This window comes from Phaethon aethereus (genome assembly GCF_964289735.1).
Source record: "Phaethon aethereus genome assembly, chromosome: 3".
NCBI lineage: Eukaryota > Metazoa > Chordata > Aves > Phaethontiformes > Phaethontidae > Phaethon > Phaethon aethereus.
In genome coordinates, this window is record NC_138576.1 from 96,910,547 (window position 1) to 96,926,341 (window position 15,795).

A 15,795-nucleotide genomic window follows, 5' to 3' on the forward strand; every position below is an offset into this window, starting at 1 on the left:
ACCTGTATCTCAATTTTGGGTCTGCCAGAGTCACTTTTGAACTCCTGGGATAATCCTATAAGATCATTTAGGTGCAAGGAGAGCTGGGTCCAGCCCTACCTGAAATCAGCTGGGTTCTTTCCGTTAACTGATCTGAATCTGTCCCAGTAAGAGAAGAGGCATTTATTTGAACAGCCTCGGTACAGGATTGGAGTCTTCATAACAGCAAACTCAAGATTACTTCTCTGGGGAAGACAGTTCATGTTGCATGGCTACATGGTGTAATTCATTTGTGTATTGGCTCCTCCTGCAATAGCAGACAGCACAGACAGCAGGAAATCTTTATCATGGCTGTTTTTCCTCCTCCTCATAGAGCCCCATTCCTGCCGTTTCCAGAGCTCTTCTGCCACTGTTTAACATTTCACTGGCAAGCACAGCAGAGAGCGTATGTGCTGCTGTCCCGCTCTCCCTCTCCTTGCTAAAATGGCTTTTTAAAATAAACAACTGTCTAAACGATTTGCTTTGGCAAGAGGATGAATTCAGTGGAAAGTTTGGCAGAGGAAGCAGAGCTGGCACTGAGCTCGTGGACCTGTTATATCATGGAACTTGGGGGCCCTTATGGTGTGGAAATGAATTTTTTAATGAAAAAAGAGATACCATCCTGTATTACAATGGAAAACCTGCTGAAACACAGTTTTCCATCTTGCTTTTGCCCATGTCATCTGTCCCCAAATGACTTCAGGAATAAGCAAGTTTCAGCCCTTGTTCCGCGATCTTACAGCATGTCACAAAATTCTGGGAAGCATCTTGTGTGCACAAGGACTTAACTGCAGATTGCATGAGAGCAAGTACTGGTTTGGCAGGGAATCTGCCCATGGAGCACTTGAGTGATTTGTACAGGGTGATACAAATCCTGCAGCAGAGAGCAGAAGAGAGGGCTGGGATCCAGAGCACCTTGATCTGCATCATGCTGCCTCTCATGCTCTGAGCCAGGCAGGCAGCATGGTTTTAGCCACTGTGGGCAGGTAGGACCCTGAGCTTTGTACCAGGGTTGGGGAAGCTGCTTCCAGCAGCTCGCTGCCCCTCATTGCGGCACTGGTGCTTTGAAAAAGCACATGTGGTCACAGAACCAGAGCTACAGGGAAATAGTAGTAATAAAAACAGAGGGGTCTGTTGCAGTTTAAACAGTGAAAAGACAGCGTGGCTGTCTTTACAATAGTGCATTGAATTGAGGTAGTGCCCTACAGATGCGAACAACTGATTTTTTTGCCTTTTCCTGTATCAGATTAGTGGGGCAACACTTCCTGTTCTGTAACAAATGGAGAAAGGAAGGCTCAGAGAGGGAGCATGAGTTCCCAAGCCACATCATGGGCAGAGTTGGCAGTGGAGGCTGAATCTCCTGACTTGCCTTCCTCTGCTCAGTCAGCTTTTTTCCCGAGGGGGTGGAGAAAGAAGGAAAATATTTACTTCAGTGAACTGCAGATTTCTCTTTTGTAGTTATTTTTGGTACATCTAGCTCACAGATTTTTGCTTTTCATCTTTCACTGCTTTACATTAAGTGATTGTGACCTGCTGAGATGTATTACAGGGTACTGAAGACAGGCTATTTTCAGGATTGCCCTCTTCGCTGCTGCTTAGAGACCACAACACCTTATACTTACGAGTGTCTCTGGAAGGCTCCAGGCTGCTGCACAGCACAGCAACACTGTTCTTTCTCTGAGTGGCAGTGGGGAGGCAGTGGCAAAAACCCCTCTGCCAGCGTGACAAAAACTAGCTGGTGCTGGTGTTTGGATGACAGGCTATGTGCAGAACATTTGCAGACACCACCACTCTTTAATGGACACTTCCCTGTATGTAGGATCCAAAAGCCCCAAGCAAGGACCCCCTCCTTTTCAACCCCCAGCCTCCCTAAAATGGGCATTCATGGGCTCAAATCAGCTCGCTTCTTGTATACCCCCTCACTTACCTTTTCTGCGCTCAGGAGGAACACTGGGTGGAGGCGGTGCATCAGTAGGTACAACAGCCATCTCCTGTGGACTGCCCCTGGACTTCAGGCTTCACAGGAGGTGGAAAAGCCTTCCTTCTAGCTGGCAGCTCTAGTCACTGCTCTTAATTTGTGCCTTAGTTTCAATTTCATGGGCATTAACCACAAGTTAAGTGGGAGAAGATTCCGGGTAGCACATCTCCTGTAAGCAATGAGCTTTAGGTGCTTTATGAGTTCAAGCAGCAGTGGCAATGCCTGTGCTGAAGACTTTCTCTGGTACTCACGTTCCCCTGGCTGATTGGCACGCTGGAGCAATCCCTCTGTGGTATTGACAGCCTATATCCTCTCTGCTGAAGAGCTGGTGCTGGTCAGTGGGGATTACTGTGAGACTGCTGCACTTTCCTAATATTCAAGCAGACTATGCATACATTACAGAGGGGGGTGGGGAGAGGGAGTAGCTGTGCGTATGTGTGTGTATGTGTCTTCAGAGGTTTCGGAGAAAAGGAGTTAAAACAGAGAAGTAATCTGTTGCTGTTTCCATACTCCATGAGTTTATGCTGTAGTGCTTCCTTCAACTACTGCCATGTTTGGTAGCTCAAAGCAACTTGCATTTCTTCCAATACTTCCCCCCCTCCCCGATACTTCGGGTCTCTTTCTTTGTTTTTGGCTGAGAACACAGCCTTTTTGAAGAAAAAAGAAGCTATTGCTTCAAGCTGCTTTGTGGGCCTGGCAGGGAAAGTAGAGGAGGGGAGATGCTGAATCTCTCAGGCTGTGCCAGAAATAAGCTGCTTTCCTTGGAGATTTCTTCCCCCTGCAGTTGACTGGGAGACATTGTTTATGCTTTACCTGGTGCAGGGCCAGAGGGGTTTATAAGACCTGCTTCCAAACTCATTTTGCCCTTGGGATCAAAGCCTGAACTGTTCTTACTGTCTTTTCCATTCTGCAAGAGCACCCACCTAAGGAGAGGGAAGCTGGGCTGTGTTCATATGAGCTGAATACATGCACAAGATGGTTTGAAGGCAGTCTCTCAGCCTGGGAGAGTCTGGGTTTGGTAAACGTTGATGTCTGTAAGGATGCTCTTCTGCTCGGTGGTATGTTAAAGTGCAAGCAGGGAATGCTAGAGGAGTTGTGGATCAGGGCACTAGTGCCGTCATGCATGTGTCGCTGGTGCTGCCTGTTGCGATACAGAGGTTTGTGAGTGAAGGTGGTTGGACAATGATACAGCTTTTGGATGCATACACTTATATAGGACTTAGTGGGCACATGCGTACATGCTGTTGACAGACTATGTGTGCATGCATTTATGTGCATTTTGGTGCGTACAGAGGCACGTTTGTGAGTGTGAGAGAGCAAAGAAGAGTGTATAAAGTGTATAACTATTGCAGGACTGATAGCCAAGAGCCAGGAGTTGCTGTGAATTTACCATATCCTGATCAGGACTGCCCTGTGACTGAAGTCCTGCCAGTTGGCTGCCTCCACATGTGTCCTGCAGCCTCAACATTTGCCTTTTAAAGTAAAAGCCACTTGTAATGTATTCATTCTCTTTTAAGTCTGCCCGGGAGCCCTGGCTGCTTTCCTTGCCCCTCTCTCAGGCCATGTCTGTCCATAGCCGTGTCTCTCCCAGGCAACACCCTGATTCGGAGGACTCCGGAGTGATGGATGACATGGCAAAAGGCTCCTGAGAGGACAGACTGTAACATTATTGCAAAAAAGCCTCTACCTCCAGTGATTTTTACAAGTAGATTTGAGGGGAAGGGGGAAAGGATGGGCTAAAACTACTTGTTTGGTAGTTAGATGGACTAAAACTATTTGTTTCCCCAGCTAGCTCACTGTCTTCTGAGCCCCTGCTGTCCCACAGCTGCAGCTAAGAATTGGCCAGTTGTCCTCTGAAATTACTCCATCAACCTCAGGCACCGAACATGTTTTTTTTTCTGTAAGTGGACAGCCAGTCCTCTCCAGCACCGTTGCTCTGTGTTGCCCAAAGGATATCCAGGAGAGCAGATTCTTCTGGGACAGAGGCACCTGCCTTAAGGAGAGGCACTTCTGTTGCCGGGCAGTAGTTTCTGCTCTTGCCACATGAATGCTCAGAGGGTATTGAATTACATGTGTGGCTGCTCATAAGCTCTCCTCACTGTCTTCACCAAACTGCCTGCCTAATTATTGCTCTTGTGTTTTCTACCCCCTTGACAGTATGCCAAAGCACTGAAGCATTTTGGAGAGAGTGAGGGCAAGATGCAGCCAGATGAATTTTTTGGCATCTTCGACACTTTCTTACAGTCATTTGCAGAGGCCAAGCAAGATCTGGAGAATATGAGGAAGAAAAAGGAAGAAGAGGAGCGCAGGGCACGCATGGAGGCCATGGTGAGGACCTGGGCACAGGAAGGTGTTCCTTCCATTGCCTTTTCATGTCTCAAGAGAGAAAGGTTGAGAGAACCAATTCCAGTGCTCATGTCCTGTCACTGTTTCACATCCTTCTCCCTGCCACCTCTCTTCGGCATCATTCTCTTCATAAATGTTGACATTTTACCTGCTGGCTGTCCTGTCAGCTCTCAAAGGCATACTGTTTGGCTCCTAAATTACCCTCTTTTGGATTCAGATACCAAATCTAGCCCTGTCTGTTCTCTCTGGCACTTTGCAGGATGGTGCTGCCCCTGCCCAGCACCAGACTATCCTGCTTTCAGGCTGCAGGCTCTGTGCAAAAGCTCTGGGACCCAGATCTCCCTTGGTCCTGCCAGCTAGTCAGCTTTCACTCAGACTCCATCATCATCTGTTGCGTGCCTGTCGCCTGACAGCGTACAGTGACACAGCAAATGCCCTGGCACCTGCTGCAGCCTGCACTGACAGTATTTCTCTCTGGCCAGCCTTAACGCCTTGATTACTGGGGCCGCATCTGACCTGGACGTGGTGAGAGAGCTTTTGTGCATCGTTGATTTTGCTGCTGGGAGACAGATGTGTGTGTCCCCAGGGGTTCGTGTGAACCAACCTCCCCCTCTAACCTCAGCCCTTCCTGAGGCCTGAGAACAACTCAGCAGTCCCCTGCTTCCTTCCCCCCTGCCGCTACTTTAACCCAGCTGCCGCCATGGCCCCAGGCCTCGCTGTGGGGAATTGCTGATTTAAATGTTTGCTGTGCCAAAAGCACCATTTTGTGCCTTTCAGAAGAGGAGAGAGGTAAAACGCCAGGATGCCAGCAGCCTTACTGTTGGACACAGGGATAAAATGCCAGAACTGAGGCTCACGTTTCCTCTCAGCCAGCCTGGAAAGTGCAGGAGCTTGCTCTTAAAGCACTAGGAGGCTTTCATAGGCCTAATACACCGCGAGAGAGGTTGCAGTTTGCTTATGGAAAGAGTCTTCCTGCAACGTGGGGCTAGCATGCAGAGCAAGCAACTTGCTTCCTGACAGCCTCATCCATCCCTTGCCATTTCCACTGATCTTGGAGCTGAGTAGTAGAGGGGTTATAACTGAGGTCCCTGGAGCTACCTTAGGGAGACCAAGGGCATCACATTGACATGTGGACCTATCTAATGATTTATAAAATCAGCAGTTTTGTTTCATTGCTCTTTGTGTTTATAACCAGTTCCTCTTTCCAGAGCTGAGGCAATGTGCCTTCCTCTTCCCAGCACTGCAAACACACTGCCTCCATCCACATGAGCTGTTTGCTGGAAAGACTGTCTGTTGATGTTTTGATCTTTCACACAATTTTCATTCTCCAGTATGTTTAGCTTGTTAGCTTTTCCTTCCTTCTTTTCCTCCTTCTGCAGGACTGCAGCCTTTTTGCCTGTCAATTTAGCTAGATATGCCCCAAGCACAAAACTGTTTGTGGCTATAGTAATGACTGTGGCTTGTACAGACACCTGTTAACTAACTTTAAACTCACTAGATTAGGTACTGTCGGCATAGTAGGTGCTGCCACACTAAGGTCACTGCAAGCCTGGTCCCAGAAGCTGGGCAATTACCTGCGTCAGCATCACTTGTAGACAGTCATTTGGCACAGCTGCTTTGCTGGCACAGCTGCTTTGCTGGCACCATCCTACTGTAAAATCAGTGCAGAACAGCAGCAGCATAGGCAGATCCCATGTATCCTCTTTGCTCCAGGGTGGTAGTGCTTTGTGAGGCAAACATATGCTGCTACTCATTCCTCATCTCTCCTGCTCTCTGCTTGCCTGTGCAGAAGAAGGGAAGCCCAGCATGGTCACCTGTTGCTCTTGGCCTTGTGGATAAGCTCCTGATCTCTCTCTCTTCTTTTTTTTTTTTTTTTTTTTCCCTTCCCCTAAACTGTATTGATGCATCTCAGCTGCTTCTTGGCAGTGTACCTAGTGATCTGGGACCTCAGTTAGCTAATCCTAAAGCTCTGTGTCTTTTTCCACAGCTAAAAGAGCAGAGGGAAAAAGAGAGGCGACAAAAGAAAGCAAAAGCTGGAAGCATCTCTGAAGAGAGTGGGGAGTTTGATGACCTGGTGTCAGCGTTAAGGTCGGGTGAAGTCTTTGACAAAGACTTATCCAAGCTCAAGCGTAACCGCAAGCGTTCGGGGAACCAAGGCTTAGAGACAAGCCGGGAACGGGTGGTGACAAAGCTAAATTATTAAATACAAGAGGAAGAAAACTAATCAACCAAAAGAAGGTGATGAAAAAGTGCAAAACAAGGAAGATGAATGTGTGCGATGGCGCCTGGCTGACAGCTACCCAAAGAATTTCTTTGGTCTGTGGCTAGAGACGTTACCTTTCCATGATCAGCTTTCCTCTCATCCCTCTTCTGTGTTCCTAATTTGAACCATTATAAAAGTGCCTCTGTGGAGCCAGCAGGGCCTGTGACTGGGTCATGCAGAGCTGACAGATTTGCTTCTGGGAGTTTTATTGTGTCATCAAAGGCCTCATGGTGATGACAGAGAGTACTTGGGCCTTGCAGACTGCCTCGCAGCTGGAGAAAGATAATTTTCTGTGTGCCAAAGTGAACGCTAGTCACGATCTCCATCTTGCTGATAATAAGCAAGACTAATTTCAGAGCAGCTCTGTAAACACCTGTCACTCCTGCAAGATCTAGACTGGCCTTCAGGCGCTTGTCAGGATGTGGTTCTCAAGGTTTCCAATTCCCTTCCAGAATTGGATTTTATAAGCCATTGATTAGCACCTGAAAAATGCTTCTGATCTTATGTTCTGTGTAGTATTTTTGTGTGGCCTACACTGTCCAAAGCAAGTGATGCTCAGTCAGAAGCATCAGGTTCTGGACCAAATTGAAATTCAAGAATCAGGGTCAACATAAAATACTTTTTGCAGAATTCTTTTGGATTCTGCTTTTCTAGAAGCAATTTTCTGGAATTTGTTGACAGTTGAGCCTCGAAGCTATGAAATGCATCTTCTAGGAAAGAAGCTCTGGCTTTTCTTTAGAAAACTAAGCCACTGCCAGGTTGGGATTATGAGTAGATGACTGTGGAACCTGTTGTCACTGCTGGAGAGTGGGAGGGAAACAGCGGAACATTTCTTACCTGTTTGTGCAAGATTTCTTAGTACAGCCCAATGGAAATCGGGATGTCCTTAGTATCATCCACAAGTAGCAAAAAGCAAACGGGATCACTGGTTGCAAGAAATTAGATTTCTTTTCCACTTCATCCTAGCTGTGATTGCTGTTGGCATGAACTGGTCTTTCTATCTAACAGGCTGACCTTCACTTCACACACCCCACTCCTACCTAGGAGAATCATGTAACTCAGTAAGATATGAATGGTGTTGAAGGAGAGCCTTGGAGCCCACAGTCTTTTTCATTTTGAAGGGATCACTTGGGATGAACCAACAGAGGGTCCCACACTGAAAACAGAATTTTTCCAGGAGGACACAGAATTGTGTAAGCCAAGCAGGCTTTGGAGATGAGTTAATTCATAAGAAAAAAATTAATTTGTATTTAAGATGCATGTATGAAGTACACAGCGAAAAAGCAAAGAACCCCAAGAAAGAGGGCTGAATTCTGTCTGTCTTCATGGCTCTAGGAAACGGATTGAATTGTGTGGGCTGTCATGGGATTTTAAAATTTGTTTTAATTGTGTCTTCCTTTTTTATTATCTTCCCTGGAGAAGGAAAAAAGGAAAAGAAATGGTGATAGATTCTTCCTCCTAGACAGGAAGAAAAGAGAGAACATTTGAGAAGAGACCCACCATCTACAAACTATGCACCAATAGTCAACAGCACAAAACATCAAGGAATCCCAGGGAAGTGAAAAAAAGCTCTATTTGTCACTTTAATCGTTTGGTTTGATTTTTTCTCTGAATGTCACTTAACCTCAGGCTCTGCACCGAGTCTGCAGAACAGAACTTCCTCTGCCATGAACGCTGCCTGATCAGTATTACACACTACCAATATTGGAGAAGCAAATGGTGGTGGTTTTCTGAACACTTTGAGAGTAAAATAATTATGTAAACTATGGAAAGAAGCAAAAAAGTCAGAATTGTTAAACTCTAATGTTTCATTGTTTACTGAATTTTGAGTTTCCCACCCCAGTATTTCCCTATTTACGACATTCCAGACTGCCGCGTCTCTGTATAATACTCATCGTAAAGAGCTGGTATCTTACAAGAGCTGGGTGCATTCTCCTCCCTTACTATCCCACTCCCCTTCTGGGATTAGCTATTAACAGCAATGCCTATTGCAGTGGACACAAGCACCTTGTAGAGCAAAGACTGTATTTCATAAAGGTTTTTGAAAGTTTAAGAAAAACTCTCACTTTTTTAAACATTTTTATTTTAAATTACAAAATGGATTTTTAGAAATGTCTCTTGTAAATTATATTAACAAGCTCCTTGCTGCTCTCTGAAGTAGACATGCTATATCCCAGCCCTTTTTGTTTGTCTTGTTTTAAAGCATGCCATATAACCTGTGCCATGTAAGCCGTGTGAGAGGTGGTAATATGTGCCAAATTGGTATACAGTTGAATTTAGATTTGGATAATCCCTGAATTCCAAAGATGATGCTTTTAGGCATTAGAAAATTGTAGGTTTCCCCCCGCCTTTCTTTGTTCTCCCTGGGTTTAGGACTTACCCAGAAATTCAGGTGTAGTGCCAAGGTCAGCCCTGGTGCAAGATGATGTGACTCATGGCTCTGTACAGTTTACGGCTGCTTGTTCGCTCCCCAGGTACTTGTTTGATAAGGCAGGCTGTCAGCATGGCAGTGCTGTGAAAGAAGAAACACCTCAGGGCAAACCCCTTGAATATAAATACAGCATTCCCCCCTGCCAGGTTTGTGCTGTGCTTTTTGAAACTGAAGTCACTTTGCCAAGGCCACAAATGTAGCAAAAGTAGAGCGAGTGATAAGCCCTCTGTCCATTTGTGTACACAGTTCAACCCCGATCTAATGATACGGGGCGCTCCAGGCACACTGACTGAGTCAAAGAAAGCTGCTGTCGTTTTCCCACCTCCTTGATTCATACACAAATAATGAGAGATTGTGCAACTCCGGTAAATCAGCTGTGGGATACTTACTGGGATGGACAGAAAGCTTAGAGTCCTGCCCCTGATTCACTGCAGCTCAACTTTCTCAGCGTTCCAGTGCCCCCCACTCTTGTTTTGAATCTGTGATGGTGGCTGAAGGCTTTGTGCAGCATGCTGGACTGCCCCCCTGGCTCTTGACTCCATGGTGAATGTTCATAAAGAGGGTTTTGGAAAAGCTCAGTTACACACTGAGGCAAGCAGTGATTTCATGTAAGCGGTGACAAGCAGAGAGGCCCATTAATAGGTCTACTGTATGAGATGAGGCTGGCCACACAGAAGATAAGGAAAAAAGTTGGCTGTGCTCTAGGGTCGGGCGTCAGATTCTTGCTGAAGCCAAGTTTGTCCTTGTTTGTCATCTCTCGGGTATTGTGAGTGCATCTACGCTCTGTTCTTCACCAGCAGCTGTAGTAGAGTTGCTGAGCGCTGAAGGAGAAAGGGAAATTTTATTCCTTGTTCTCTAGTGCTAGCAGAGCCCAAGCAGGTATAGCAAGCAGTTGTGAGCCATAACATTGAGGCATAACCTCTTTATCGCACTGAGAGCTGGAGAAGAGCTCGGGTCTGCTGTTGTCCTTGCAGCTGTGCCTAGCACCAGCATTTTAAGTGAAATCACGCTATCTCTGGAAATAAGTGGAGGAGGAAGAGATGTGAGAAAGAAGGATATTATCAAGAGCTTGTTCTGCTTCCTGCAGAAATGTAGTCATTGCTAACTTTATGAAGAAGTTCTTCACACCTAGAAGAGGAGGTACTGTCTAACTATCCAGACCTTGTCCCTAGAGGTCTAGTGCTCACTCACCTCTGTGTCTCTATGTTGTTCTTAAGCAGGTTATGTTAGGATGACCCCAGAAAAGACTGAAGAACTCCCTCCTACTCCCTTTGGTCTGGGTCACTCTTCTCAGTCGGTCATAAGTCTCTGTACATGCTACAAGGTAAAGTGACTTCAGAGCAGCAAGGCCCTTTCATGCCCTGCAGCACAGCTATCGTCCGGGCACCGGTTCCCTACAAAAGCAGAAGTAGGACTAGTGTTCAGGGGTGAGAGACTCCCCACTAGGGAGACGACCTGGGAGTCCTTTAGAAGCATTTCTGTAATGTGTTCACGATGTCTGAGGAAGGGAAAGGAATCGCGAGGGGCCCTGGTGGGACACTGTGGGGCAGGTGTTTCTGTAATGGTCAGCCCCACTGGCTGAATCTTTCCTCTTCTTTAAGGAAAGCTCACACTGAGCTGGGTTGCATGGGAGAAGTTTGTGTCAGGAGTTTCTGTGAGGGGAAAGGAGATCAGTTGTACAGTTGATGATGTACATGATATATGCAGTTTCGTTTCTGGGTCGGTTGTTTTGGGGTTTTTTTGTTTGTTTGTTTGGGGGTTAAATGATTTAAAAAAAAAAAAGGCTTTAGGAATCTCTAAGGGGAACCTGTAAATCTGACACCTCTATTTATTTTGCCTTATTTTAGTTTGCTATGTTTGTATGTATACACTTCATTACAGCAAAGACTATTGAGACCGTACCAGGGCATTACACCAGCTAGAGAGCTGGCTTGGCTTTTGTGCAGCAAGCTGAGCTAGGCAAGGGGGTATATGTGAGCAGTCTTGGTGTGGGGAGGGAGGGAAGAAAAAACTTTCCTTTTGCTTTTGTCATAATCACTCTGGTCCTGGGAAAGCATGCGTTTTAAAGCATGTGGTAAACTGATGCAGGTTGGTTATTTTAGAACACTTTCTATAAAACTTGTTTGTTTCTCATCATGAATCATGGTGGGAAGATTGAGAAGAGTTAAGCTGCACAGTTGCTCACTCAAACTTCACCCTTCCGTACAAATTCTGGCCATAATGCCAGAGAAGCTTGGACAGATGGGCAAAAGTCATTCATGCCTTGTAGCTTCTCACCATAGTTAACATGCTGGTGGGACAGACTGGGGCAGTTCTCCTTCCTCAGAGCTAATATTCCTTTCTATCTTCAAGGCCAAGGAAGAAGGATTTCATCTAATTCCCCTCTCTCCTCCTCCATCCCACCTCCTCAGATTATTCAGGGTAAACAAAATCTTTCTACTGGTTGGTTTTCTGCTTGTGGAGTCTCTAGCAATCACCAGGTGTCTGGCCATGGCTCCTTGGCTTCTATAATTGACAGGAGATTTCTGGTTGCCTATCACCCAAACAGGTAGCCTCCACTGGCCACCTTAGTTTCTGGTATCAAAGGTTGAAGAGGCCAACCTGGGTAAGACAGTTTGGCCAACTGAAAATATAGAATTTATATATGTGTGTATATATATATAAAAGCTATCTACTACTCTAAGTAGTAGTTTTGATGACCAGAACCCCTGAAGTTGGCCAGATTTTGCTCACTGTGCCTGCTGAGAAGGATGCCATTAGTCTAACATGGTGTTTTGGCACCTCATTTCACAGGAGAGTCTGGATGCTTAATAGATCTTCCAAACCAGTATTCTGTTACTGGTGATAATGTAGAAGAGATCTAGTGTGACCAGTGCAAGTTGCTATCGGCTTAAACCAGCCGTAATTCAAAGCAGCATCTGCATCAAAACTCCCCTTTAGGCAGTTTTGGCTGTTTACAAGATGTTCCAGAGAGCTCGTAAAGGACTTGGTCCTTTCAACAGTCCACCACCTAGGAATTCTCACCCAAGTGATCTAGAAAAGCCTCCATGACAAGCCATTTCCCCCATCTTCACACTTGCCCTTAAACAAGCTCTTTAAAAACCTTTGCCATTTTTAGGAGAATTGTAAGGGGTTGTCAGGTACCTGAGCCGCTCTGTGCTCAACACCTCCTCTCCAAACCATCCCCATCTCCAGCCATTCTCCTCCCCTGCAAGCCTGCTCAGCTTGAAACTGCAGGTCACTTTGGGAGATGTCCCTGTCCGCCAAGCTAGAAGGTACAGTGTGGCTTACTGAAGTGGGAGGTTGTGTGCTGCTGTAATGCCTTGGCGTATCCTCATTTCTTAGTCAGTTTAAGACTATAAGTGAATTAAATGTACAAATCCTGTAGTGTCCTTTTTATCTGTATCTTTTTGTAAGAATATACTGTAATACTAAAAAAAAAAAAAAAGCAACAACAAAAAAATTAAAGATATATTGCCCCCACTGTGCCTCAGTAAATTTCTTTGTAGTTGCATTTTCTGTACGTTTTGCTGGAAAGTCTTTTGCTGGAAAGGTGAGTTGGAGTCTGGGTTCACTTTTTTGCTAGGCTCTCGGTTTTTCTCTTTGGTTGAGAGTATGCAGCTCTTTAGGTGACAAAGTCAGTGCAGAGCTGGTGAGAAACTTCATGAGTTGGTCTGGGGGAACAAGCAACATGGTGGAACAGAAGCATGTCCTCACCACACCTTAGTGCAATAGTGAAGAGGTAATCATGGAGCCACCAGGTTAGCATATCCGAGGGTCCTCTCAAAAAGACCGTGAGGAAAGCACTCTCTCATTGGTCTTTCAGAGCAATACAGGGAACGCAGGAGTTCACTTAAAAAAAAAAAAAAAAATTCTTGCTATCTAAGAGTTTATAATCCATGGCTGGACATAACTAGTCCTAGAGAAGAAGCGAGTGCAGGGCTGCTGCGCTGGCTGTAAGCTCCCTTACTTAACTGAGCAACATCCTGACAGCAAGAGTGTGACTCAGAGGAGGAGGGGCAGGAGAAGATAGCTCCCAAGGAAGGAGTTAAATAAGGCCAGCTGAAAAGAAGCCAGGGAAGCCAACATCAGGGCTGAAGCGTTCAGGGTTGTGGGAGGGGAGACAGGAGAGAAGTTAGACACAGAACAGCAGAGCAAGCAGGAGGCATGTAAGGGCTAGGACTAGTTTGTGGGTGAATTAAGGGGTATGCCGGGGAATTCCTTGGAGCTCAGGGGCAGAACCTTGTTTTCATCTTCGATGCAGTGTGTGCAGCTGTTTCATTTACACATGGATCTCCCTGTCTCTGTTAACAGAAATAGCCTGCTGACAAAGTTCATCCTTAAGCCACAACTTTTCATGTTTATCTTCGGCCCATCAAAGGGCAATGTTTTAACTGTGAGCTCCTGAGAAGCTCATGCCTAGCTTTGAGTGGGGGCCCTGCTGGCTGTGCAGCAGGTTCCTGCAGCACCCGGGTTCCCACAGATCCCAAAGCAAGCCCCAGCTTGCTTCTGGCTTTCAGGTGGGAAGGGCTGTGGCAACGAGCAAAAGCAATCAGGTGATAATTGCTTGCATAGGCTGAGGACCAGCAGGCAGCAGATGGGAGTCTGCGTGCTTGGTGCTTGGTTTATATTTTTTAAAAGGGCTCTCAGTTTCTCTGTTTTGATTTATTTGGTTGACTAAAAGTTTGGCTATGAGGTTCTTGCTTTACAGATGCGAGGGCAGAGGCACAGCGATGTTTCTGAAGTCCGTGCAGCACATGAGTGGCAGAGGCAGGATGAAAATGCAGGGACCTCCCTGTCTTCTCTAGCAGCTGGGTTTTAGTAGAGGAGGCCAAGTCATTGCTTTTCCTCTTGATAGAGGTGAAACCCAGAAACATTTGAATTCTGTCTGCTTTGAACAACCAGAGAGGAGTCCTGCCTGAATTCTTTTCTTTCTTTAATATTTTGACTGGGGTTGGAGCATGCAGCGAGGGGCTGGTGTTCTGCCCTGAAGGATGGGTCCAGCACGGAAGCCTCCTTCCGTCTTCCTGTCTGGCATCTTCCCTGTGGTCATGGACCTCCCTGTCCTTGTCATCACCACACAGAAGCAAGGTAAGTGCCTTGTGGCTTTTTCTGAGCAAAACTAGTGTTGGGATTTAGCTGCCCTGAATGACTGGGAGTGAGGAGGAGGGTAAGGGTAGCTCTTCGCTCTTACTGGGAAGGGCTAAGGATCTATTATTCATTGGTTTTCCCTTTCTTTAATCTTTGGCTTCTGTTTAAACAAAGATGACTTTTATCTCTGCCATAGCAGACATGGAACTTTCTGGGAGAAATCTGCTTGGCCCTTTGGGAACAGATTTCTACTGCTAGAAAACAAAATAATTAAAGACTTTTTTCTCTCTTTTTTCCCACAGCCTAAAACTTTGGTTTTCAATGTTGTTGTGATAGATCTTGTTTGTTTGTTTCATGTTTCTGTAGCTAATGGGCTTCTTGCTGTTTTCTCTGAGACATAGTTGCTGTTTATCTCTACTTTGGTCAGACTCTCATCAGGAGGTAGTGTCCTTTTTTTCCTTTTTTTTTCCTCCAGTCCCCTCCCTAACCCTCTCCCTCCAGTCTTGGCACAGGTTGCTTAGGGAAGATGAGGGTGATGCTGTTTGTGGAGCCATGTAACTCTGCTAAAATGTTGCTTTTAATCCGTTTTTGGAGGTCTGCTCTTCTGTACGAGCACCAGCACGGCCAACTGAATTTTCATATAAGATAGTGATGTAAAGATGCATTAAGAAAGCAAAATGCCTTGCTCGTATGTGCCTTGGAAAGGGAATGAAGCAGAGGACAAATAACCTGGGGTAGGTTGTCAGTTTGGGGTACCTGGTTTTAATCTTTTTGTTTCCTGGCAAGATATGTTTCTGCTGCTTTTTTTTTCTGTTGTTGTTGTTTGTTAAAAAGTGTCTTTGAAAGGAAATGCAACTAGGATTCTTCCAAAGGGTTAACTTTTGCTTTCTAGGGACAAGTATTTACCCTCTTCCAAAGCTGAGCTCCCCTCTTCCTTCCTATGCTTAATTAATGAGGAGGAGTCATCTGGCTAACAAAAACCTTTCCAGCCATGATCAAAGCGTGAAAAATGTCATGAATGTATTGAGGAGTTCCAGCTCATTTGCTACCTCTGCTGCTGGGCTGGATGCTGGCTAGGAGCGAGATCGGGACCTCTGGGCTGCAGGTGGGTGTGGGGGCTGCAGGTGGGTGTGGGAGCTGCAGGTGGCTCCCAGTGCATGGGCTAAGGAAACCAGTTGAGGGATGGGAAGCTTCCTGGGGTTGCCCACTGCATGTGGTCACTCGGGGCAAGGAAAGGGGTGCTGGACATCCCCTAGCAACTGGCCTGCCCAGGGGAACGGAGCACCTTAAGGTCTGATCTCAGCCCCAGCCTCTGCAGCCCCTCCTTCAGGTGAGCTGGTGCCAGCTTGCTTGACCAGGGCTGCGTATGTCTCTGCAGGGAGAGAGCTTAGAAGATGCTTGGGTAAATATGAATCATTTGCTGGTATATGCCCTTATTTCTATGCCCCACATACCAGTCTCTTCCTAGAAATACCATGTCAGGTAGCTACTGGTATCTGTAGACTCCCTTTTTTTTTTTTTTCTTTCTTTTTAAATGGTGGAATTTAAATGAGCAATTAATTGTGCTGCTGCCTCTCTCACTCCAACTCAACATTTCTTCATGGTCTTGGAGAATCTTTGAGTTGGAGGGTTTGTGGTGAGCTGGAGGCTTGCCTTGGGACAGCTGCT

At 46.1% G+C, this 15,795-nt stretch overlaps 1 protein-coding gene across 2 annotated transcripts in view; it reads left to right on the forward strand.

The window, feature by feature from the left end:
• DAAM2 (dishevelled associated activator of morphogenesis 2) overlaps positions 1–6,545 on the forward strand; it is a gene marked incomplete at its 3' end in the record, with an annotated part of 119,122 nt that extends 112,577 nt beyond the window's left edge. For both annotated transcript variants that reach the window (XM_081998230.1, XM_081998231.1), the window contains 2 exons: positions 4,154–4,324; positions 6,330–6,545. In XM_081998230.1, coding sequence (XP_081854356.1) covers positions 4,154–4,324; positions 6,330–6,545 — 387 coding nt within the window. The remainder of the gene's footprint in view (positions 1–4,153; positions 4,325–6,329) is intronic.
• Between the last annotated feature and the right edge of the window lie 9,250 nt (positions 6,546–15,795).